This window comes from Trachymyrmex cornetzi, unplaced genomic scaffold (assembly GCF_001594075.2).
Source record: "Trachymyrmex cornetzi isolate Tcor2-1 unplaced genomic scaffold, Tcor1.1 scaffold363, whole genome shotgun sequence".
Taxonomy (NCBI): Eukaryota; Metazoa; Arthropoda; class Insecta; order Hymenoptera; family Formicidae; genus Trachymyrmex; species Trachymyrmex cornetzi.
The window spans coordinates 197,201-224,982 of NW_017298354.1; the positions used below are offsets into that span (position 1 = coordinate 197,201).

The window sequence follows — 27,782 nt, forward strand, 5'->3', positions numbered from 1 at the left end:
GGACCGTTGTTATCAAGTTAACCCACATTCGTGCTGATTCATACGATCTGGAGATCTGCAAGTCCACAAAGAGATTTTTTAAACGGCTCGGTTGGTCTCTCTCGAGCTCGTAAGTATTATCGTTGTCTATACTGTATTATACGATCATTGATGTATCTGATAAAAGATTTCGAATTTTTAAAACACAGTCCAAGAAGGTCAAAACATTTTGAAAATTTAAAAGTCTCGATAGAAGGCATCGCTTTTCGTTTCATCTTTTAACACCTTTGTATTTGATAAATAAACAAAAAATCTAGAAATTTATTATATGTTGACGAATAGAATATGAGAATGATAAAAATCGTTGTTTGACATTATAAAAAAAACAAAATAATATAAAGGAGAGAAACTTGTACAGTGTATAATGATTTTTTAAGGTTACGATACTTATCAAAAGTTTAGGACATTTTTTTCATGAAGGAATAAATCTAGCATTCTAATGTATCTTCTAAATGTCTTTAGTCGACGTTTCGCGGAGAAGAGGAAACACTGCATGATCGTGGATTTCTTCCTATCTACAATGTATATGTTTTCTATTTTTGTCAGGTGGTTTGATATGTCAAATCCGTCGGAACGCATCAATTATGTGCAAGACAGCAGCAGTGATACTGAGACTGATTACAAAGAGACTGATGGAAATGGAAGGCATCGCTTGTATAAAAATAGGCTAAGGTAATTTGTGAATAGTCTTACTTCAATTTTAATTATTCAGTTTTAGACTCTGCAATATTATAGAGAGAATGCTCATGGAATGATTTATATAAATTCATAGCGACGAATTTATTACTACTTCTGTTGTATGTTACAAAACAAGGATGTCATTATTAACACTTAAAAAGTTGAGAGGTCAAGTTAGAGTCTATTGTTTCATTTAAGTTTATAGGAACAAAAAAAGAGACTAGTACTGATTTTAGTTTTTACAATGTCTTAGATTTTTTAGCATGCACTTAGATTTGCTCTTACAAATTCATTATTTGCATGCAAATTATTCTTTATATATAAACTTATATGCATTTTGCCAATTGGCAAAAAATTCTTTAAATATTCATAAAGCTTATATATATATATACATAAATGAAGAAAATGCATAATATACACTTTGAAATTTTGTCTTTATATTTTGACTTATATACAAATATATACATACATATGCATATTGTCATATATATTATAAATATATAATTATATTCGAGCATATATATCTATATGTTCATAAAGATTAGGGCCAAAGTTAAATAATTATTTAATATAAGGAAATCAGTTATATATATTGTCAAACTCACGATGTTGAGTGCTCTTTGAAAGGTTTTAGCTGTAGGTCAATGTTTATTAAAAAGTTATTAACAATTAAGTTAATTATTCTCTCTGATATTTTGAGCAGTAATATTATTTGATATATTTTGAATTGAATCTCGCTTTGTGTGGAAAGTTGTAAGCCCACATGGAATCTTACTTTGCGTTATAAAATGCAGGTGTGTATACAGTGACTTCTATTTCTTCTGTGGAGTGCTTCACTACAAAAAAATTAAACATGTAGGTTTGGACTTAACCTTGTTTTGCATGGAACATTGTAAACCGACATGAAACAAGATTCTATATGAACATTTACAACTTTTCATACGAAGCGAGATTCAACCCAAACTTATGTCTAGTTTTTTTTGTGAAACAATGAAACATGAAACCCTTCCTCTCTCCCTATAGGTGAGCAGAATCCACTGTTCTCCTTTCCTCATTTTAATTTTCTTTTTTACCAAAAGCTCCATGTACAATTTATTTAATATTCTATTGTCATTTTTCCTCCACTGTTTCCTTCTTCCAGATTCTCAAAATTGGTTTGTAAATTATAATCTAAATTCCTAAAAATAAGCATTTATTAAAAAATAATATGTATATATACATATGCATATAAAGAATTATAGAAGATTTATTTAATAAGTTTAATGTCAAGAAAATCTTCCCATATAAACTAGCTTAGAATTTAATACTAATTATTTCTATTAATTAATATTGATTATTAATTAATTAGGGATGCACCAGATCGTAAAACTATCCCATATCCGGTATCTGGTAATTTTACGATCCAGTGCATCCTTTATTTAATAATTAATTGGGAATATATTATAAAGAATTATTGGTAATTATGGAGATGAGGGGAGCCAGCCCTGATGACCTTGACCTTGACATATGTTGTCACCCTAAGTGACCTCCAAGTTTTAGCCGTCAAGGTCATTGGGATTGGCTCCCCTCATCTCTATAATCGAATTGTTAAATTGTCAAATTCTTTTCGGATATCCGGTAGGGCAATTATCCGATTGAATACCATATATTTCCTCGGATATCCTGTCGGATATCTGATGGAAAAAATAAGATAATAATTTTCTTTATCTTCTCAACATGAAAAGAAAAGAAGGAAAAATGATTTGTACAAGAAATTTAGCTGAAAAGAATAAAATTCTGTATTAATGACGCGAACTATCAATATCAAATTTCAACAGGATATATTATCGAATACTAATGCTATCCAGTTATCCGGACGAATAATAAAAAAAGTATCGGAAATGCTAGATATTTCCCAGATATCCGGTGCATCCCTGTGTAAATAATAATTATTAAATCTTTAAACCTAATATCTTTTATTTTAACATCACAAAAAAGTGACAAAAAAAGTAACGAATTGTTCCTTATACTGCAGTAACGGTACGAGGTACTTTTTACAAAAATAACAGTAATGATAATGCGTTATTTTATAAAGTAATGTACTCAATTCTGATAATTACCTTGCGTTTTTTAAACATATCTGTTGTGTAACGTGTGTGAAGTTGGTTCTGCACTTTTTGAATTTTTTATTTTTACAATATATAATTTTATATTTTTTTAATTGTACTGCATTATGCTACATTTGTGCCGCAAATTGCAACTTAATAACATGAAGCGTTTTTCAAACATAACCTAATTTTTGCTGGCCCGCACTTTTCGAATTTCGTATTTTTCTTCATTGTGCTATATTGTGCTACGTTTGTGCTGACTTGTGCCACAAAGAAAAATTCGATAACTCAAACAAAAATTGCAAAAAGTGAATAACAAGTTTTGCTGACTCCACATTTGTTTGCAATTAAGTTAAAATTCTTTTTTCTAAATTGTCATTAATTTATGCTGTGTTGTGTCGTTGGAAAAATTCAATATCTTATTCCGACAAGGAAGTTTTGTCATTAAGGCTCCTGAGTAGTCACCACAGCCATATTGAATCATGACGTCAGAAGAGAGAAGACACGTTAATTTTTATTACTATATAAATATATATTATTATGTTATATAATAAAAATTAACGTGTTATTTCTCACTTCTGATGTTATGATTCAATATGGCTGCGATGACTACTCAGAAATTGTTGGCCAGCACAATTCAGCACAACTAAACAAAATTTGGAAATGTAAAAAATTTTTTATTCATCCATTCTCATCCATTTTTCAAAAACTTATCGAAACAATTATCTCTTGTTTTTATTTTATATTTAAAAAGCCGTAACTTAAGAAATTCTATATTTATGTTGCAGTGTAATTTATATATTATATTATATATGTTTTTCTTATTTATGTTTGTGATTTTTTTTTTGTCGAATCGAAATGAGATAATAAAATTTTTCCAACGGCACAAGTTAATGCCAATTTAGAAAAAAGATTTGAATTTAATTACAAAAAAGGGCTAGTGAATATTATTATTTTATTTTTTTGAAACGTAGCATAATATAGCACAATCGAGAAAAATTCGAAAAGTGCGAGGCCAACTTCATACACGTTGTTCTGTACGTGCATGCATGCACATACCGAATATAATAATTGATAATATAATTATTGAGTTTTTTCCCATGATATAAATATATGAATATTGACTTTGCGCCAAATAATGGTGATAAATATAAATATTATATAAATAACACAGTACGACAAAAATCGATTTTTTTTCCTTCCATAAAAAAATCAAAGAGATTCTGAAAATAAATGTAAAAAAAATACCCGTGTCTCGGCGTTTTACCAGATCAAGTCGTTAACGTTTTTTTAAGTATTGTCAAATGTCTTTTTATAATACTGTACAGCACAGATTTCTCTCATGAAAAATTCAAAGAGATTCTGAAAGTAGATGCTAGGAAAGCATACCCGTATCTTGGTACTGACTTCAACATTGTTAAAAATTTTCTGGGCAATAAAAAAGCCGACAATTACAAAAAAATTGTTGCTGAAATGATTTCGGCTTTTCATACAATGAAAGTTAATATGTCACTCAAAATACACTTTCTTCACAATCATTTGAATTTTTTTCCACCAAATTTGAGTGAATTCAATGATGAACATGGTGAACGCTTTCACCAAGACATTGCGATCATTGAGAAACACTTCAAAAGAAAAGACATCAGACACATGCTTGGTAAATTCTGTTAGTCTATTGTTCGTGATACAAAACCGGAATCATACAAACGGCAAATCAAACGACCAAGATTCTTATAATAATTATAATTATAATTGTATTATTATTATTACACAAAAATTTGAAAATATATGAAAAAAATAATTCTCAGTTGTTTTTTTTTATTCGGACTCATCGCATAATTTCACATGCAAAAACGTCAATTATTTATTTTAAAAAATTATATAATTTAAAACAATTGTAAAAAGCCAATATAAAGCAAATACGATAAATAGCTGCATAAAAAACGTTAACGACTTGATTTGATAAAACGCCGAGACACGGATATTTTTTTTTTTTTTACATCTACTTTTAGAATCTCTTTGATTTTTTCGTGGGAGAGAATGTGTGTTGTACTGTGTAATATATATAATATATATATGTTATGATATATGTTATACATATAAATATATTATATAATAATAGTTCTGAATATAAACAAAAATATTATTTTCATAACTTAATTTCGTAATTTAATTTCCCATTATCATAGGCATATCTAAAACGTTATTTTCTCTTTTATCACGGAAATTTGGCTTTAATTGCACTACTGGTATTTTATGATATGTATGTACATATATCAAATGTTCTGGAAGCAACAAATTTTTATGAAGTAGCGTAGTAGAAACATCGCACAGGTGCTTGTACAAGTAGCCGATTAGTATAAGATTACGTGGTTGTTCTGTGCATGTATAGTTGTGGTGGCTCGTCGAAGCCGAAATCTTGTCTGGTACAGAGGGACAGCAGTGGTGATCGGCATTGTCATTCTTTCAATTCCGGCAGAAATTCGCAGGTCACGAAATTCATTAACAGGTAAATGCACGTAATAGATAAAAGCAAGAGTGTTCTTATATACGCGCTTATTTCTTTCTAATTTTGAAAATATAATTCAGAAGTTTTACTTAATTAAAATTGATATTAATGAAATAAAACATGGTACTTTTTTACGATTGGTATAATTTTTATTTTATTAAATTTTAAACTACCATTTAAAAATTATATGTTCATATATTTGACAGCTATATGAAATTTTAATTATTTTATTTTTTCATAAAGTGTTTTTGTTTTTCGTAAACGGCCTTTATAAAAAATGATAATATATCTTAATCTAATTAACTGTTCTCTTTTTATATAAAATTTAGAATATATTATATACTGAATGTTCACAGCGTCCGCACTATTTTTTAGATTTTAGACACTTTTATCAACAGTTAACAAGAAAAATTCAAAAGTGAATGTTCATCTGTTTCATGCGGGCTAAAACATGCGATAAAAAATTTGAAAAAGTTTTTTTAAATAAAAAATCAAGATCATCTTGAATTTTTAAAATAGCGTTATACAATTTTTTTCCTCAGTATTGTAGCGGTCTTCAAGACGAATTCAACGCATTATCAAGAATCACCTTTATTAATGTTTTATTGATTTTATACACATAAACATGTAATATGTATCATAAATATCCTTTAATAAAAAGAGACTATATGTACAAATTTTATCGATTTTTAATTTTATTGCTATTTTATCCATGGACGGTTACCCAATCCATAATGCATAAATAATTCAAAATTAAATGTTTTAAAATCAGATATAAATACATACGAACCAGTCCGATGGTCGGCACATTTCCAGATTTATCTCCGATGAGTGTTTTCTTGTAGGATCATTTAAAATCTTTTGTGTATCAAACATCAATAAATAATATTCAAGATCTTTGAGGAAGAATGATTATAGGCAACTTGGATCAAAATAGTGTAATAGCTACTATGCATAGTAATTTGTTAAAAATACAGAAGTCAGGTAATTTGTTAAAAAAAGAAGAAGATAAGTAATTTGAATATTTGCTTACATAAATTAGAAATCAATAAAGTTTGTTTACATAGTCTTTCTTTATTAATGATATTTATGACATTTATGATATTTATATATATTACGTGTTTATATGTGTATAAAATTAATAAAAGTAACGTTATCGACAGTGCGTTAAATTCGTCTTGAAGACCCCAACAATATAATAGAAAAAATTGTATGATGCTACTTAAAATATGTAAGATAAGATCTTGACTTATTTTATAAAAAGAATTTTTTAAATTTTTTATTGCATGTTGTAGACCGCATGAAACAGGTATACAATATTCACCTTTTAACCTTTCTTTTTAAGGGGATGCTGGAATGACCAAATTATTGACGTTACAGTCGTATAAAAGTTTCCGAATTGACGAAATAAAGAATCCTTTTACAGGATCAAAGTAGACGCAAAATTAGGAGGTTGTACAGTGGACTTTATGCTAAAATCGAAAAAAATTAAATAATTTTTTAGCTTTTTTTCGATTTTAGTATAAAGTCTACTGCACCATCTTCTAATTTTGCGTCTACTTTAATCCTGTAAAAAAATTTCTAATTTCGCTCAATCAATTCGGAGATTTTTATATGACTGTAAAGCCAATAATTTGGTCACTCCAGCATCCTTTTAATTGCGGAAGTATCTAAAAAATCGTGTGGACTGTTACGCTGAACATATTATAGATTATACAGGATCTTCAAAAAATCTAGAAACGCTAAAATATATCAAAAATAAAGTATTTTTCAGAAAAATGTTTCAAACAAAAGTTATAGGGTTTAAAAAGATCTATTTACTGATTGCATCTATTTGACCCTGGGTGATGTCGCCAAGATTAGGTCAAAGTTACGCCAATTTTTTTTTAATAGAAATCCCTTATTTTTTGTTGCAGATTTTGTAGCATACCTCGAGCTTATCAAAATACTACAATAAAGTTATTTTTTAAATTACTTTTTGAATTATAAGGCTTGAAAGTTACAGTACTGCGGCATTACCATTATCTAAGGTGTCCAACTAATTTGACTGAGATGGTTAAAAGTTAAAGCCTTTTAAATGCTGTTCAAGGTCATGATCTTGATATCATACGTCAAAATCATGACCCTGAACAGCTTTTAAAAAGTTCTAATCATCAGTCAAACATCTTAAATAATGCTAATTTGGCGGTATTGTAACTTTTAAGCCTCAACTTAAAAAGTACTTAATGAAAAATAATGTTATTTTAATATTTTGAAAAGCTCTCGAAGTATGTTATAAGAAAATGCAACAAAAAATGGGAGTTTTTATTTTTTAAAATTGACTTTTACCTGATCTCTGCGACGCCACCCAGGATCAAATAAAGATTAGTAAATAGATCTTTTTAAATCCTTCAACTTTTGTCTGAAACATTTTTCTGAAAAATGCTTTGTTTTCGAGATATTTTATCGTTTCCGGACTTTTTGGAGACCATGTATATATGTATATATTATATTTTATGTATATGTCACAGTTAAAGTGTTAACTCTTTAGTAAATGTATTACTAATCAATACTTCACGTATAATAGTAAATGTATACATTGATTACGGCAGACTACAGTAAGTATATACATTTACTGAGTTAACACTTTGATTATGATACATACATATATACACATATATATACATACGTAATATTGTAGAACAGTATATATTATAGAGTAATAGGAAGCTTTCGTAGAGATAATATAATATAAATGATATATTATAAATAATATATATTATAAAAATGATAAATTACTTATTTTATTTTAATCAAATATGTAATATCATTACAAATATTTATATTTTATTTATTTTATTTATTTATTTTAATTAAATAACAGAAGAAACAAATTCTAACTGTATATTTATTTCGAACAATTATATTCTTTTCTTCTTATGACCTCTACAAATCTCAAAATCAAGCTACCGGGCTTCGTAATTTATAAGGTAGGTCTTATAAACCGTGTTAATATCATTATCTTATATATCTACCAAAAAGTTTCCTACCCTATTGAAAAAATATGTTGCTACATATATTCATTAAAAGAGATTAATTTTTTCCACAGAATGCGTTCAAACGTCAATATGGCCAAACAGAGTCAGACTCAAAATCAAAACAGTAGCAAAGACAACACAATGTCGGGAGGATCGGCGACAGCATCTATTACTGGAGTTAGCAATCAGCCAGCTAGCGATGAAAGAATTACCCTTATTGTTGATAATACCAGGTGATAATAGAAACGTATTAAATTAATAAGATATGTATACTTTATAAAATATGCATATGTGTGTATTACATATATGTATAAGATTAATTAAAAATATGAAATTAGGATATACATATTTCAGTTAAATCTTAATGTTTTATTAACGCGCTGTAATATAATATAGTAATATAATGTTACTTTCTGCAGTGAATTAAAAGCTTTAGAAAGCTACTTTTACATTACTAAAAAATTATGATTATTATTGTACATCCCAGAAAAGAGGTTGCATTTGGTAAAAAGCGTATGCTATATCATTTTAATCTCGTTTAACATTCGGATGAACAACAAGGAAAACGGAATGCAGTCAAAATGTATTGTTGTTGAAGGACACCTCAATTCAGTTATATTCTTTTAGTTTATTGATTTATTCTCTCTTCTCTTTATTAAGCCCATGCATAATTCGTAAATCGCAAAACCCATGCGTAATTCGCAAACGCAGATTCAGAATAAAAATTTGCATTTATTTTTTTATTGCGGTTGGTTTTCATCTGCGTGCGGTAATTGTCATTCTGCGTCAGCATTTGCGAACTACGTTTTACGATTTGCAAATTATATAAAGGCACCCTTAAATCTATTTGCATTTTGATCTTTTCTTGTTTCAGATTTATTGTTGATCCGGCTTTATTCACAGCGCATCCCAATACAATGTTGGGTCGTATGTTCAGTTCAGGTGTGGAATATGCTCAACCTAATGAACGCGGGGAGTATGAGGTTGCCGATGGCATTTCTGCCATGGTTTTCCGCGCTATCCTAGAATATTATAAAGGCGGAGTAATTCGATGTCCCCCCACTGTAAGTGTTCAAGAACTACGAGAAGCTTGCGACTATTTGCTAGTGCCTTTTGATGCTAGCACTGTAAAATGTCAAAATCTCAGTAAGTATTACGAACGAAAAAAATATTTGTATATATGTATATGTGTGTATAGCTTTATTAATTTTGTTGCATAACTTTTCTTATATAAATTTTAAGAAGTTTATATTCTTTTTTGCTATAAGTGTATAAGTACTATATTTTTTACTATATAAGCAATTAATATATAAAGTATGATAATAAAGAAGATATAAATATAAAAATAATAAATAAAAACAATTAATATATTATATAACAAATATTTTTTGTGTACAAAATAATGGTTTAATTAATCGGACGTCTCGAGAGTGTCGAACATCTTAAGAACATTTTAAGATTGAATCAATTATAATTGAAGAAAATCGTATATATGTATAAATGGAAAAAATATTAAATTGATAGAAAATTGATTTATTTTTTATAAGAATTTTTTAAATTAAAAAGTTTGTTGTTGCAGGAGGATTGCTACATGAATTGTCGAATGAAGGTGCACGCTGCCAGTTCGAAGTATTTTTGGAGGACTTGATTTTGCCATTGATGGTGAACAGTGCACGACGCGGTGATCGAGAATGCCACATTGTTGTCTTGCTCGAAGACGATGTCGTCGATTGGGATGAGGAGTATCCGCCTCAAATGGGAGAAGAATACTCCCAAAGTAAGTAAATCGGATTTTTTTTACATACAATATCAGGAATATTCACATATTATGTATCTCTAGCTTTGAAACATTCATATATATCTAGCTAAATTGAGAATTCTATTGTAAAAATGAATAAATACTTAGAATTCCTCATTCTTAATTGACTGTTTTATATTATAATTTGTATAGAAATATTAAATTTGGATAGTATGTCACTTTCACAACTTAATTTTTATTTAAATTATTTTATATAAATAATATAAAATATAAATTGAAATTACGTAAGTAACGCAAATTTCAAGATGGTGATTCAATTTAGCTCGTTCTTTTTTGTCCAAATGCCAAATTAGCTATGTAATGAATAGCCAAATGATTATTCATACATAGCTAATTTAGCATTTGGATAAAGAAGAACGAGCTAAATTGTTGGGAATCACCATCTTGGAATTTGCGTTACTTATGTAATTTCGATTTATATTTTATATTGATAAGGACTCGAATTGAAGGGTCGAAATGTTTATTTTATTCGTTTTGTTACATTCACACGAAAATAAAGCGTTTTCTGTGCATCCGAACAGCCGATGTGGATTTGATAGGCTTTTTTATATTTTTTATTGATAGACTCTTTCGAGCCTCATTTTATATATTTGTTTAAATATTAAAATATTGTAAATACTTTGTGTAATATAATTTACTTAAAATAATTCTCTTAAATCTTCTTTTTGCATACATATTTTTTATATAGCTCGTATAATTTGCTATAAGTAACCTTCAGAAGCTTTAAGAAAATACACGTAACACTTTTTTAGCTATGAAATACAGTAACTGTTAATTTTACACATTATCACTGTGTTTAATGCAAAATCGATTAGCTTTGTCTTTAAAGGTGCATAATCTTCATTAGTTCCGCCTGTTTTCTTCAACAATGAATGCTCAAGGTAGCTTGCGATATTAATACGATCCTGTAATGTGTGCTATATATTTAACCGCTCGCACACTTAGGAAGTGTTGGAACTTATATAGTGAACTGGAATTTGTGTGTAACTTAACTAATAGACTTCAAATACTATCATAAAGACGTAATTACTATAGATATATAAATAAACATTAAAAAAATGTTATTATTTTATTTGATTAATTCAAAATTATTACTTTTCAATTCACTACTTTTCACTGGTTCTTTTCATTTTCTAAAAGTTGAAAACTTTCTAAACATGGGTTATTTCATATCGTACTTTTTTATTTTCAGCTGTCAATAGTACGGCAATGTATCGCTTTTTTAAATATATCGAGAACCGAGACGTGGCCAAACAAGTAATGAAAGAGCGCGGTCTCAAAAAAATCCGTTTAGGCATCGAGGGTTACCCGACTTACAAAGAGAAAGTGAAGAAACGCGCCGGTGGTCGCGCTGAGGTCATATACAATTATGTTCAGCGACCCTTTATCCACATGTCTTGGGAAAAAGAAGAGGCCAAGAGTCGTCACGTTGACTTTCAGTGCGTTAAGTCCAAATCAGTAACGAATCTCGCTGAAGCCACAGCCGATCCTGTTCTGGATGCTGCTGGAAATCCTATGCTTCTTCAGGTTGCTGAAGGAGCAGTCTCTCAACCAGAAGTGGTTGGGCTTCCTATGGGTTCGGATGCTGATGTGGATGGACCAATGGGACCTGGCGATCAAGACTTGGGCCCATTACCATCTGACGAGCTACCATAAAAGATAAAAATAGGCTATATTTAGGAATCCCAAAAAAGATCTTGGAAACAAACTTTATAACGAAAAACATATTTATAAAATCTTTAAAGAAATTTTTGAAGAAAATCTTGTAATCCATCATGAAGAATGGAAATTGAATTCTGAAAATACGAGTGTACTAGATTGTTAAATAAAAGACTGAAGTGCATTTGACTTTGAATCGTTACAAATTGGATCTCGAAAACTTTGCAATCCAGTGGATCTTGATGACAAAAAATGTTATATCCTGAGAATTTCCTAGGATGCATATTCTGAAAGTTTTAAAGCTTAAAAAAAGGAGCGAATCTACTATTTACGACGTAATTTCTGAATGATACAGATCTATGCGATTCCATCTAAAGAAATATTTATTTATATTGAATGATTTACAAAAAAAAAAAAATAATAATTTTGATTATTTTGTGAACAAAATTTCGTTTGTTGTATTTTACTATTAATATTCTTGCTATTATTATTGTATGGATTCTTTTAGGTTTTTGATATCACATATTTGTATGACTACGTGATCGAAACAAGATGTATCGAAAGACTAACGGCGCCATGCACTTCAGTCTTCACGATTCAATGTTTGGTTTTGTTTTCGGTTATTTTTCTCTTGAATCTATACGATTCTATTTAAAGAAATTTACAGAAAAAGATGTATAAAAAGGAATATTTTTAATTAATAATGATACAATTCTCTTTTTTGTCTTCGTATTGTTCTTCAAGGTATGTACTGTTTCAGAAAAAAGACTCATGTTAAGATTGAACATTAATTTCTTCGTCTAGCATATAGTTTTTTGCAATTTTATGTATATAAACATTTGTGTGTGAGTGTGTAATTATGTGTATGTATGCGCATGTGGCAATTTTCAAAATGCGCGCGCGCGCGTGTGTATGTGCGTATGTGCGCACACACACATATGGTCTGACAATAAAGTTCCCGAACTGTAGTAGTAAAAAAGTACACACCTCTCAGATAACAAATTGTTTTATTTTTTTCAAAGTAGTTACTTGTGCATACACAATAAACTTTATACATTTTTTATACAAAGCCTCAAAACTTGTTTTTTGAGTCGTATAGTTGAAATGTTATTCTGAGAGCACTCGTTACATTTCTCTGAATATCCTCGATGTCTTGAAAATATTTCCCTTTTATAATGTTTTTGAATTTTGAGAACAGCATGAAATCCGAAAAAGATAGATCCGGTTAATAAGATGAGCTAATCTTAATAATCTCTTTCTTAGCTAAGACGATGCTATTGCTTTGGGTGCAAGGATATTGTCATGTAACTTTTTTGGCTAAGAAAAGCGTTGTTGAGATTAGTCTTCTATTCGTCTAACTCTTTCGGATTTTAAGTTGTTTCCAAAACTCGAAAATATCATGAAAGGTAAACATTTTCAAAATGTTGGAGATGTTCAGAAGAATATGACGAATGCTCTAAATAGTGTTCCAATTACAGACTTTAAAAAATGTTTTGAAGCTTTGTAACAAAGATGCGTGAAGCATATATCATGTGTGTGTTATGGAAGACTATTTTAAACATCTTAAAATAAATTTATAATATAGAATTTATTGAAAAATATTAACATTTTGTTATCTGAGATGTTTGTGTTTCTTTTATTGCTGCAGTCCGGGAACTTTATAATAGCGCGTGGTTTGGATTCTGAACATAATAACAAGATTGTCCCCACTGAACTTCTAACTCATAAAATTCGAGGCCGTATTGGGGACCACGATTTTACCGCTATCCCTACTCGCTATTCACATACGTTTAGTACGTATGGGATGTTGTGCGCTATTTCGAAGTTCGCTATTACGAAGTTTCAATGTATATAGATTTTTTTGTATTATGTGTATAATTGCAAATATGATCGGTGTTATTATCACATCTTTTACTACCATCGGTCTTTCCCGTTTTATACTATTATAATCAATAAAGTTAATTACGTGATTTTTCTCAATAAATAAATTTTTGCCCTTTTTAGCCCTTACAATTAATTTTTCTTTTATATATTACAATTTTCTTAAAGAGTTCTGTATTATTAAAGTATTCTCTAAAATGAAAAATTTGTCAGAAATATATAAGGAATTTAAAAACAAATTTATAGACAACCGCAATATTGGCCATACAATTACATGATTTAATAAATTTATTTTAATATGTTTAATAATGTTTTAAAGAGAAAGTTAAAAACACATTATGACATAAAAAAAATACTGTCAAATATTGATACACACATAGACGCAACATTCTAGATGGAGCTTTCATCCCTATCTACACAAATAGAGTATATCCTTCATCATTACTTTGCAAAGTATATTTTAATACAGTTAATAAAATCAATTTTTAATATGTCAAATGACTAATTATAGTGATTAAAATCATCATAAGGACTTCCAATCAATCCCTTCCCCTTATCTGTTCTTCTCATCTCTCTTTTCGAGGCTTAGTAGGTCGTCAGAAAGGAAGTCGTTCGCCGACCCGGGGGAAGCGCAGGCGCTATTAGAGGGTTGGACGATCAATAAGAGACGTACTACCCCCGGCGACGGCCTCAGGAGGGCAGGAGATCAGTAGCGTACGGACACGCGAGAGGTGCACGACGAAGGTGCGTGCGTGGGGTGTGTGCGCATAGAGGGTGAGTCGCGAGTGAGCGAGGGCAAGTGAGAGCAAAACTGCCCCTCCTCCTCCTCTACCCCCGGCGCTGCGGGAAAAACTCGCTTCAGCATGCAACCACCACCGAGAAAAGTAAGAGGAAGTCATTGCGTACTCGAGAACTCGCTCCCAATCAGCGGGTTGTAACTCCCTATAATCTTATAGAGTTGACTTTTCATGCTTGTAGGTAGGGGAGAAAGGTTTTTACGTCAAGTGTATCCGAAACACAAGAATCGTCTTCTTGCGTTGTAGTTACACAAAAAAATTGACCTTATATTAGATGTCAAATGTAAGGTGTCAATCGTTTTCTTATACTGAGGCTGTGTAGATAAATAAACTTGAATTTTCATTTTTTAATCTCTATATAAAATAATACTGTTTTTTGCACAGTTTTTAATAATATATAATTATACTTTTATTAATAATAAATGATATAAAACCAAAAGCACAAAAATAATAATGTGATGAAATATATGAATGCTTCAATTCAAGGATCCATGTTTTTTTTCTTCCACAGAAAGTCAAAAGATTTTGGAGAATTATTGCAACAATTTTAATCTCTCTCTCTCTATCAATAATATTAATATTTATAATAAAATTAATAGTGAGAGATCCGTTAATATTAACTATATTAATCTCAGAACGAAAAAAGTAAAAATAATACTATAATACACAATAATAGAATGACAGGTAGAGAAATCTATTTAATAACTACATTAAAATTGAAATTCTGTGAAATTATGCCAATTTTGATAGTTCAAAGGAGGATGCTCTTTAGAAAAAAAAACAGGAAGAGGATGGGAAGGAATTAATAAAACGAAGTGACAAAGAAGCAAAAGATAATGCGCGTCCAATATAATCCCTATCAACACCTTTATGTCGTAATTTAGCAAGCAATCTTTGATACTTCCAATATTATCTTGTATATTTAATGTAGAAACAGGACATACATCTACAAAATCTACGAAATTATACAGAAATTTAAACAAAAATAGCAGAGTGATAGTATAATCTCAAGGAAATATTTTTATCGATTTTGGCAAAAGGATTTGAGCAATGTGCATCTCTGGATAATATATTATGTTACGCTATTAAATGTATAATATAAATGTTATTGATAGTAATTGTTATAAATGCTAGTTTATAAGTATTTCATAGATTTATGTTTAATTCTTACACATTTATTGGTGATAATTATGTAATTTTAAATAATAATTATAATTATTTATGAAATGTGTATTTAGCCGCAATTCGTAATTGTGTCTCGAAAAATACGATTAATTTTGAGTTATAAAGCGGTGTTCGTTTTTTGCAGAAGAATTTTTTATTTATCCATGTATATATGCATGTATATGCATACGTATATAGATGAATAAGAAATTCTTCAGCAAAAGAAGAGACTAGAAATACCGTTTCATATGTGATATTAAAACTGATTTGTGTCATTTATTATCATTGATTTTCAATTTACACTTGAGGTGAAGAGTGAGAGAAAGAGAGAAATGAATACGACTAATTATAAGAAATAAGAGACTTGAACTGAATTGTAACTTGTATTCAAAATTTTTGTCATTGAAAAGTGAAATAGTATAAAGTGTTTGATTTGTGTATATGTAGTATATATGTGTGTATATATATATATATATATATATTTATTTAATCGGTGCGTTTTCGTTTGATCATAAGGGAAACTACGCGAAATTTCTGAAGAATGTGCACACGGAGCAGTTGGCAAAATTGCAGGCAAAAAATCAGCACGAGTGCGATCTTCTGGAAGATATACGGTAAGATTACTGTATAAATATCATTGAACAATAGTATTAAGACGTAATTGCTTCAACAGTGTTTTCAAAAAAGTTAAGTTCGAACTACATTTTAAAGAGTTCTATGTATTATCATTATTATTTCAAAATTATGTATAAATCTGAAATTAAAAAGAAATGGTTTTATAATATAATTAGATAAATGGTAATTTTTTATTTTTTTCAGTAATTTCACAATAAAAAAGTCTGCCATCGAAAAATCCTACTCTGAGGTAAGGAGTTATTTTATCTGTTCAGTATTTATTACTATTAATTCTTTAAATTCTTTGGAGTAGAATCTCACTTTAAAAAATGAAAATTGAGCTAAGCTTAAAAGAGTGGCTTAATTTTCAATCTTTGAGAGTAAAATTTCATCTTTAAAATTTGTGATCTATTCTAAAAGTTTTAGAGAGAATTTTTTATAACTGATATTTTGACATATTACTTTTCAGGCGCTACTCAAAATATCATCTGCATATTTAAATAAGAAGATACCGAACATACCAGATCTCAAAGTCGATGGAGCAGAAGAGAAATGGTAATAGAGCATGAAAAACGAAAGTCCGCACAAATATGTAATTTTTTTTGTTTCTGTATGACATATACATGTATAATATAGAAAATTCTACACCGTAATTATCTTTGTGCATCTACAATATTTAATTTGAGCAAGATTAGATTAATATTTAATTTGATAAAATATATTGATATTTAATTTAAAACAAAATTTATTTTATAATCTGCGTTTATATAATTAGTTGTTATTATAATTTCTGATGATTAATTGACCCAATTAATATGTACCCAAGTAACACATTAATTTTTTCATACGTTATTGTGTAAGCGAATAAAAAAAATCGATATAATTTAATAAAGATAATTATTTTCGCGTACCGTAAGCATGGGAATTTGACCTCTACGGAATTGTACCGGTTTCAATTCGCGGCTGTTTATCGATCGGGGGAAGTTTGCCAAGGAGAAGAAGGGTCATAGGTAAATGGCAATCCGCTGGCGGGCGGTCGAATGATTGTAGGAACATGTGGAACGTATGGCGAACTGTGCTGGAGGAGAATGAGAAGCTGGCGCGTGCACACCTCGCTGCTGTCGAGGTCTTCCAGCAGCAAATCGCCGATGATGCTAAGGGCCTCAAAATGCACAAATTACAAATCTCTAAGAAGGTACTGATTTTGTCATAAATTAACATAATATACATTTTATACATTTACATTTTATTATTCGATATATACATATGTATATAAAGACAATAAGTTGAAAAGGAAAAATCTTAGAAATTTTTAGAAAAAAATTTTATATAAAGAAATTTCGTATATAGCCATTCATAAATGTAATTTATATAAATATTTACATAATTTATAAATATAATTATTTGTATACATGTATATATATTATATCATAAATGCTATGTGCGTATATGACATATTGCATCAATTTGTGTAATAAATGGTTTTCTAGGCAATTGACCAATTACTGATAGTACAAAAGGAGCTCCAAACATGCGTACAGGATGTCGACAAAACGAAGAAATTGTACTTTGACGAGGAACACAGTGCACACGATGTGCGCGACAAAGCAAAAGATATTGAAGAAAAGTATGTATACATTAAATTTCGCTTATCTACTTAAATCGTCGTCTTTCTTAATCACGAAAGTATTTTCACGAAAAAATTTTGTGAAGATTTATAGAATTCTTAATAAAATTCTTATAAAACATAAATTTTAATATATTTGATAAGAAATATTTATATCAAACAATGAGTTTTCTAACATATATTTTCTTGTTACAATAATTTTTGCAACTTTTTGACAATATGTTCTTTTCGTACACATGTTGTTGGCTAACTACACAAGCTAGCTACATAATTGCGAATGTAATAATTTATGTTCAATCGATGCTTTCAGACTGAAGAAGAAGAAAGGTTCTTTCTTCCAGTCGATAACATCTTTGCAGAAAAATAGCGCCAAGGTATATGACCTTATTATAAAAATTAATCAATTATTGCAGACATTTTGAAACGTAAATCATTGTACAAAATTCTTTTACATTTTATAATTCTTTCGTGAGATTTTGTATGGATGTAATAATATTTTTATAAGTAAATATGTTTCAGATATTTCGAATATCTTAATATAGAAAAATAATAATAATAAAATTAATAGAATTCGTTAGTTTTCTTTATTACTCTTTAAAAAGATTTAAATTACTATAGCAATATTTACTATGTTAATACTTATAAATTTACTTTAGTTAGATAAATGTAGTACATTTCTTATAATTAAATTAATTTAATCAATTTTAAAAAATCAATTTTACATGCATTTATTGTGATAAAGAGTTGAGTTTTGATTAATGTATTTGCAATTGTCAGGTGAGTTCGAAGCGAGACGCTTTAGAGGAGAAATCAACTGGTGCTCGCAATGATTATCTATTAGCCCTCGCTGCAGCTAATGCCCATCAGAACCGATATTTTGTAATCGATTTACAGTCCACCATGCAGGTAAGTTATCTACAACAGCGTTGATGAGCAAGTAAGATCAGAAAATATTTGAACGTTCAATTCTACATTAAGTGCAATTCAAATTTGTTTTTAAGTCAAGACAATAGTTTCAAGTATCTCACTCCATATGCATTAATATGTCAATTCTCTGGTGAAAGAAACCCTCATATATTTCATAATATAATATTTTTAAGAATAATTCATGTTTTAAGTTTAGGAAGATTTTCGAAAAATACATTTAATTTTCTTCAGATTGTATATTTTTTTTGAAAATTGTAGAATGAGAAATCTTGAATATTTCAGAATATGAATACCTATATGTATATAAAGAATTCTAGAGAAGATGTAGACTTTCTCAACATTTCTGAAAAATATTTTAATTTATATAAAAAAATCAGAAATTTAAAAAAAAGTCATCAAATTATACAGGACTTCTGAAAAATTTCGACATTTATGTAGAAATTCTGAAAAATGAAGGAAAAATTATATAAAAAAAATTTTTTGCCAAGTTCTTGCCTTGGTTCCGCTCACAAAATCTTGGTTTTTATATTAGATTTAAAACTTAATGTTTTTTTTTTCTTTTCTTTACGTTACTTAGTATTTGGAGCAAGGAATTTACGATAAGGTAGCTGAATACTTAACGCTGATGGGACGCACGGAGCTACTTACTTGTTTAGCCACCCAAAACAGCTTCGGGAAGATTCGCGATCAAGCTCAGCAGGTACGTCTAAAGATTATATAATATTAGAATAATAGATTAATAATATTATTTTATCGTTTATTTTAATTTTTGTGTTATCTTACCTGATTATTCCAAGATTTGTATCTTTTTAATCTTTATCTCACACACACACACACACACACACACACACACACACACACACACACACACACACACACAAATATCATTTAAAAAAATATTTATTTTTCATTACAACGAGGAAAGAACAAGTAATAATGTCGAATTATAGCTCACGAGGGAGTACAATATCCAATGTTGCTGTTTGTACTATCCCGTTCTGAAGCAACACATTCAATACGATTATGAGTCTTGCGATAGCGATCCGGTAGATAGGTTTGTAGCTCATCTCTTTCTATATATTATAAAGTCTATATATTATATTATTTTTATATAATTTTTATATTTTTATATCGTTCATTTGCTACAATAACGACATAACTAAAAAATTGGCATATTTTTGTTACTTGTAAAAAAGTATATATTTTTATTCCTTTATGATCAGAGTTGCATTCGAGGAGCACGTTATCAGCGCTATTTGTGTCATCTATCCTTGTTTTATATCTAATAAACAATGAAGATAGAATGATATATAAATAGCGTTAATAGTGTCTCCCTGAACGTACCTTAGTTATTACATCAAAATTGCATTTCAAAATTAATGTTAGAAAATTGTAATAATTCAAAACATTCAAACTTATTTTCTGGAAAACTTCATTTTTTGAATTATTGTAGCAAATGAGTGAAATACATTATATACTTGTAATATTATGTTATATTTTTCTGACATCTTGAACATAAATAATTCACTAATATGAACAATTTTTTATTTTAAATCATATCGAAATGATAACGAAATAAATATTTAATAATCAATGCTAAATTAACGTTGCAAAATACTTTCTCTTTATATATAAATAAATTTTAATAGCATTATCTAGACGATATTTTTGACGAATCTAGGATAACTGCTGATCATGCAGCGGCGACGACATTGGGCAAAGAAGCGCGTCGCTGGTCGACGAAAATTGCCCGCGAGGTTAGCAGCATCCGCGAAAATAACCGGAAACTTCAAGTATTATACCAACTTAAAGATGCTGGTCAGAAGGTTCGTGTCATTTAGATGTCCTGAAAAAAAAATATCATTATTAATATGATTATAACGTTCTAACTTCATTAATATTAAAGAAAAAAACTTATTAGACCGCACATGCGTGAATACACAACCAATAGGAAGTAAAAGCTTTTAACAGTTGAAAGTGGATCTTAAGTGTTTAAATCTTGTCTTAAATAATTCAATACTATAACATGTTATATGTCATCATGAAAATTGAGCACCGAATTGATTTTTCGGACTTTTAAAACGCAATCAACTATAGTAGTAATATAATAATTTGACTTTCACATAGGCATCTTGAAAGGATCTTAATGCTAATAAACTTATTTAAATCTGTAAATAATTTTATTGTTCCTATTGGTTGTTTAACTTCATCATTAAAAAATCATTGAAATTCTATATTTTTAATAAATTCCAAAACAATACTTATTTCAAGTCATCTATATTTAATGAAATGATTTATACATTTTATATATATTATCATGGCATTATAAAATAATTAATCCTAGAACACACCTTCCGAAAAATTCTAAAATCCATGGACCTGGAAGATCCACTATAATTTTAAGAGGCTGTAATTTCGATTTATATTAATATGTATTTTTATGGATTCTCTTTTTTTTATTTAAAACTCTGAGAATATATATCTGCACATGTAATGCCAAAAAGTTTTATATTGTTAAGTTATAAAATAAAATTCGCCCACTTTTTTCTTCATTTACGGAGCAAGCAAAATTTCGATTGAATCTTGGAGACTCATATATCTGTTCTAGAGTTAATGTATGTGTGTATAAGTTGTAAGACCTTCTAATTTTTTTTCAGACTGATCCGAATGATCCTAATGGTCCAGATTTAGATACTAAAATTGATGAATTAAAGCACGCTGTTCGACGAGCGGAGGTATAGAACTTATCTTCCATTCATAAGAAAAGAAAGAAAAATTATTTATTTAGATATGCAACCTTGGCCATAAGTATAAAGTACCCTTACAAATTAATGTAAACATTCTATATCTAACAAAAAATAAATTAAGAAGTTTTATTGAAAAATAATATATATTCTTATAATAATTTTAATATTTTATTAATTTTTCTTTAATATTTTTCAAAAGAAAATATAATAAATTGAAGATTTATACTTATGGTTAAATCTTTGGATGTACATCCAAAAATTAAATTATAATTATAACGATTTATATAATGCGCCGCACATACGTACATAAAATTTATATCCTTGTTCTAACAGACAGCGAAACTCAAGGCGGAAGCGAGGATAGAATGTCTTCGACACGGTGGAGGTTTGTTAATATTTTTTTATTTTAATAAAAATAAGAGTTTTTTAAAAATACGCTTTATATATTATATATTTGTTGGCCCTGCTTCATATTTTATAGTGAACGTAGACGAATTCTTGCAAGAGGCTGAAACACTCAGTGTTCAAGACATGCCGCGTTCGGCCAGTTCTCTCTCCGTTCGAACAGATGCATCTGGTGCAGCGGTAATAATTAAAATGCATATAACGTACAATTTGCCTAATTTTTTTCTAACAGAGATAGATGGTAACGGGAATAGTCTTTATTTGAACGTTTCAACTCTCTTTGGAGTTCTCCTCAGCAATAATGATACAATTCCAATAAGTTCACATGTCCGCAATGCTTAAGTCACTCGCAAATTGACAAAAATACAGCTTTGATAATCTAACATTTATAGAAAAAGTCTCATTAGACAGATAAATGAGAAAAATAAATTTGAATGACTTACCATCACGGAACATGACAAAAAATGTGAAGTTTTGTTGAACATCCCAAATCTTAAATGGTGGGTATATTACAATTAATAAAATTCCGCATTTTCAAATCCCTGTCCAATAACGACAACGTGCCACACAGATATGAACTATATTTAATGTACGAGGTCAACAATAAAAAAACATTAAGGCAAGTATGCAATACAAGAACAAGACATATGCAAATTATTGTTAAGAACAACCAATGGGAACGCAACTATAATGTACGGAAATTAAAATTATAACTGATATAAATCGTCGAATAAAATAATAAAAGAAAAAGAATACAATTAGTATAAAGAGATATTTAAACTTGTTACAACATCGTCAATTGATAAAAATTCTTAACTGAACAAATATATTTAAAATATCGTCAAGTAATAAACCTTAACGGAACAATTAAATTAACATAATAAAAAACCAAATAATTTATTACAAATATCAAGAGAAATTTTCAAGCATTGATGCATAGATAATGAGACTTTTTCTATAAATGTTAGATTATCAACGCTGCATTTTTGTCAATTTGCGAGTAACTTAAGCATTGCGGACATGTGAACTTATTGGAATTGTATCATTATTGCTGAGGACTCCAAAGAGAGTTGAAACGTTCAAATAAAGAAGACCAATCCATTTTCCGAGTATTGGTTGATCATTATAACTTGCGCTGTTTACCGTCGCTGACTCTCATTAACCTACTATAGTTTTTGTTTGTTATATTGTTTAAGAATAAAAATATGTGAAAAAAATTATGCACAAAATTTTTCTAATTTTAATATATAATTTTTTTAATATACAATAATAAAAGAAATATATCTGTATACGATATTTCTTTTAGGAACATCCGTCATCGGACTCATTCTACGATAGCGACGGCGATGGCGGAAGCGACTTAACGACTTTGGAGCGACCCGGAAAGAATGCGCCTCAGCAAGAAGAGGAAATTGAAGAAAGGCAAAGGCATGACAGTGCCGAGGTTGATGGTACGCAGATAATTTTCACATATAAATTTGATAAGCATTTACGTATTTATTAAAATATTATTATTATAGATCCAGCTGTGACAAAAAATAAGGCACTTTTCACTTATTTGCATAATTTATTTATTATTCACATTAAGTTACATTATAATTTTATATATACTATGTAGGAAATCACAAAAGATTACCTTTTTAGCATTGCTGGAGCAGGAGAAGCAACGGATAGAGGTGTTAACGGCAGGGGGGGGGGGGGAATGTAGGAAATCACAAAAGATTACCTTTTTAGCATTGCTGGAGCAGGAGAAGCAACGGATAGAGCAGTTAACGGCAGGCTGGGATGATCCTACGGCGGTTAATTGGGACAACGAAGAGAAAGATGAGCAGGAGATGACGCACGAGACACCAGAGATGCCTTCTAATCAACCTATATACAAGTGCACTGCTCTATACTCCTACACAGTAAGTGATTCTGTAGAATTATATTTTATAGAATAAATATACGAATATTAATTATAGAAAATTAAATAGCACATATATCAGAAATATCTTTGATTCAACTGATATTTTTGGATATATTCTGTAAAAACGAATACATTTTTTTAAGGCGCAAAATCCCGACGAGCTTTCCATCGTGGAAAGCGAACAACTGGATGTGGTGGGCGAAGGCGACGGTGATGGATGGTTAAAAGCAAGAAATTACCGAGGAGAAGAAGGTTTCGTTCCTCAGAACTATCTCGATGTAGAAAGGGAGCCCGAGACCACCACCGGTCTTACTTCGCAGGGTCCAGGTCTGGTCCAGCAGATTTCCTTCTCATCCGTCGACTATACCATTGACGATCACGACGCCGTCGACCCCGATGCTACTTTGCAAAGTGCCGCTTTGGAAGCCATAATACAAAACCACGTTGGAGGTATGTTGAAAAATTCGATTCATTTATAACTTTTATTTGTTTCGACAGGATCTCAAATTTTAAATATTCAGAAATGATAAATAGCATGATATGCATATTATTTTATAGAAATGGAACAATACTGCATCGCGCTTTACGATTACGACGCAACGTGCGATGAGGAGTTGAGCTTTTTAGAAGGCGACATCGTCAAAGTACTAAAAAAAGAACCACACGATGTAGATGACGGTTGGTGGGAAGGTGAGTTGAGAGGTCAGCGAGGCCTCTTCCCCTCTCTCGTCGTGGAACCTTGCGGTTCGGACGGATGTCCTCTGACCCCACAGGTGAGAAATTATATATGTATACATACATACATACATACATACATACATACAAATGATTTCCCAAATTAAATAAAATAAAAATAGCGCTATGAGCAAGATCTTAATGCTGAACAATTAAAAACAAACAAAGTTTATTATAAACGTTTAAACCCACATCGGGTCATTTTCAATGTTAACAATTATTACATTTTTAACTATAATTAAATTAAATAAACAAACGTTTTTTAAACAATTTAATTGTTGCTACCAGCACGTCACTCGGCGGAAATGTGACGTGCCGATAATTTTGGGTAGTTTTTACGATAGTTCTGACTTCAGTATTTGGTTAAATAGATGACATAAAGTTTTTCTAGACAGTTTAACGATGATTCAGCGATAATGTATCATACTTTTTATCACGCTATAATGCAAAGTATTAACGAATTTGTATAATTGTTATTCATACACTAAGGATGACCCAAATACCAAGGGTTGAAACATCTGTAATTTGTTATTTAATATATGCGTTTCATTACACATGATCAACCGTATCGGCTCACATTATTATTTTCCTCTGTGAATAAATCAAATAATTTATATTTAACTAATTTTGTAACAGAAAAGTGATATACGATTTTTTTACTATTTCAGGAGAATATAACACCACCGAGTTCCGCGCCACCAGTCTTTACCCCACCAGAAATTGCGCCAGAATTTTTGCTGGAAGATGAGTTTGCTCAAATAGACGGTAATTATATATATATACATATATATATGTATATATATACATATACATATTTATACGTATTATTTTCATACAGGGTGTCTCAGTAACTATTATCGCCTTAAATATCTTCGAATGTATAAAATTCAGAGGAAAATTTGTGTAATCAAAGTTGCACGGTACAAAGGGAGCTATTAAGTATATGGCGATAATAATTTTTGTTCAGTACCGTACAATATTGGTGTGTTACATAAATTTTCCTCTGAATCTTACAGATTCGAAGATATTTAAGGTGGTAATAGTTATTAAGACATTCTGTATATTGCTTATATACATAAAGTTAAAAGAATATATCTATCCTTATATATATATATATTTATTGCATGTGTTTTATAGAATCGCAAGAAGGAAAGCCAATGGTGAATGGTGATAGTGGATTCATGATAAATTTGTCTCAAGACCAAAAGGATCAATACGGTTCACAATTTGGGGACGAGAAGTCGGACGAAACGCCAGGTATATTAGGTGAGCTTCTAAATTAAATTAAAATTCTCGAAATGTGGGCTATGATAATAGTTGAAATATAGCAGGTATTATTCATTTTAATCTATAAAACATTATGACTTGCTGCACAGTTGTGGAGATATCAGATGAATCAGGTGATAAGGTAAATTAGTATGTCAAAGATCATTTATAGATATTAGATAATTTATTTAGTTTTATTTTTCTTTTTAAAAAGTATGCAATTATTTCTATCAAACGTTTAATATATTTATGTTTTATTTTAAAAATGTTTTTTATGTTTTAATAATAAATTCTGCTTTTGCTATCAAAACAAAATTTTATTTTTACATGAAATATTCTATTAATCTAGCGCGATATGAAATACATGAAGCTACAGAGAATTCCTTTATGTCAAGAATAAAACTTTATTTGATTCATAGACGGAAAAGGATCCTAAATCTGGTGAAGATCTCAAATCTGCTAGCCAAAAGGACGACTTCGGTCTTGGAGTGGCTCAGATTGTGATTACAGCCGCAACTCCGATGGAAGAGACCGAACATCCTTTCCCCGGAGTAGAAGAAACCCCAGAAGACTCGGCAAAGTCTGCAGAAGTCTCCGAAACCGGGCCTGAAGCTTCAACTGCGGTTTCGGATCTGAATGAAAGCGAATATAAAGAAGAAGAAGAGCCAACCATTATTTTGGACGAGAAAGAGGGAGAAGAAGCTGAAGAAAAGTCTACAATTGACGAACTTCCAGCCGACTCGGCACCGTTTCCAATCAGCAGTAGTTCTGGAAGCGAAGCAGAATCAACATCTGGTCCCAGCACCAACGAAAATTCTCAGTCGAGGGGAACAGTGGTAGAAGTGACAGAAGAAGTCACAGAGGTTATGGAAGAGGAGGAAATTGCGCCAGGAAAAATGCTGGTAGGAGGGAGAGCCAGCATTCCAGATGAGCTGCAGCCGGACCAACTGGAAAAATTGCAATCGCTCAAGGAATCGAACGCCTAGGGCTGACTAGGCCCCGGGGTCCACAAGGGCAGAATTATCTTGCCTGACGGCCACCCCGACAACTTCCGACACTTGCTAGACTTCTGGCGATCACCTGAGGTGCTAGGCAAAAAAGACTAACTGTAATAAACTCACACTAAGACTCTATCTGAAATTCATAAGGTTCTTATGGTGATCGAGTAGTGGTGGAAATAAAGATGATTGAAATTATGATTGAACTATCTTTCGAGTAATGGATGTTAATAGATCAAGTGCTGAAGACTGTTTAAATTATGACTATAAGCATAAAAATTATTTTCGTGTGCCTAAAGCAGAATGAAATTTAACTTTAAATCGCAACTACTTTAAAAATAATATTATAAAAAAATAATGTATGTTATTATCTTTATTAACTAGTCAGAATCATAGAAAAAAAAAGATTCATTTGTGAAACTACCTTATCACACTGATTTATTAACATCATGAAAGGAAGAAGAAATGATTTAGCAAATTAATCGAAAAAAAATGATTAAGTTAAATGAATAATTTAAAGGTAATAAGAGATATTTAAAATCAGGATAGTTACGAAGGATAGAAAAATTAATATACAAGATCACCAAGACTTTATGTAAAACTTTATATAAGGTCGCCGAGATTTCTCTTTGTGTTGACTGATTAATACCAGATTAGAAACATTATAATTTGTCCTATCTTAGGACAAATTGAGCTTTAATCAGTTGATTAAACTCTTAAGTTAATGAAGCTAATGAAAGGGGTGAAGAGAGAGGTTTTCTTTCGTAGGAAATGATGTACAGTGAAACGGGATAGAAAGAATTGTCGATACCTGTGTACTATAAAAGACGTACATTTCAAAGGAATTACACTGGTGTTGCATGTAAAAAGGACTATTCATTCAATGTTCCTCATCTTTCATAT

General features: G+C 30.0%; 1 protein-coding gene across 1 annotated transcript; it reads left to right on the forward strand.

Moving 5' to 3' along the window:
• LOC108763530 (uncharacterized) lies at positions 1 to 27,201 on the forward strand. The gene is made up of 27 exons (XM_018511246.1): positions 1 to 109; positions 586 to 711; positions 5,197 to 5,313; positions 8,402 to 8,563; positions 9,205 to 9,476; positions 9,910 to 10,107; positions 11,342 to 11,800; positions 16,469 to 16,515; positions 16,735 to 16,820; positions 17,316 to 17,460; positions 17,756 to 17,892; positions 18,203 to 18,266; positions 18,670 to 18,798; positions 19,397 to 19,519; positions 19,770 to 19,873; positions 20,501 to 20,645; positions 21,477 to 21,554; positions 21,900 to 21,951; positions 22,048 to 22,151; positions 23,278 to 23,422; positions 23,706 to 23,878; positions 24,024 to 24,330; positions 24,439 to 24,653; positions 25,284 to 25,380; positions 25,753 to 25,881; positions 25,992 to 26,023; positions 26,301 to 27,201. Exons 2-27 carry the CDS (start codon positions 596 to 598, stop codon positions 26,865 to 26,867), a joined length of 4,203 nt encoding a protein of 1,400 aa, XP_018366748.1. The 5' UTR covers positions 1 to 109; positions 586 to 595; the 3' UTR covers positions 26,868 to 27,201.
• The last annotated feature ends 581 nt before the right edge of the window (positions 27,202 to 27,782 follow it).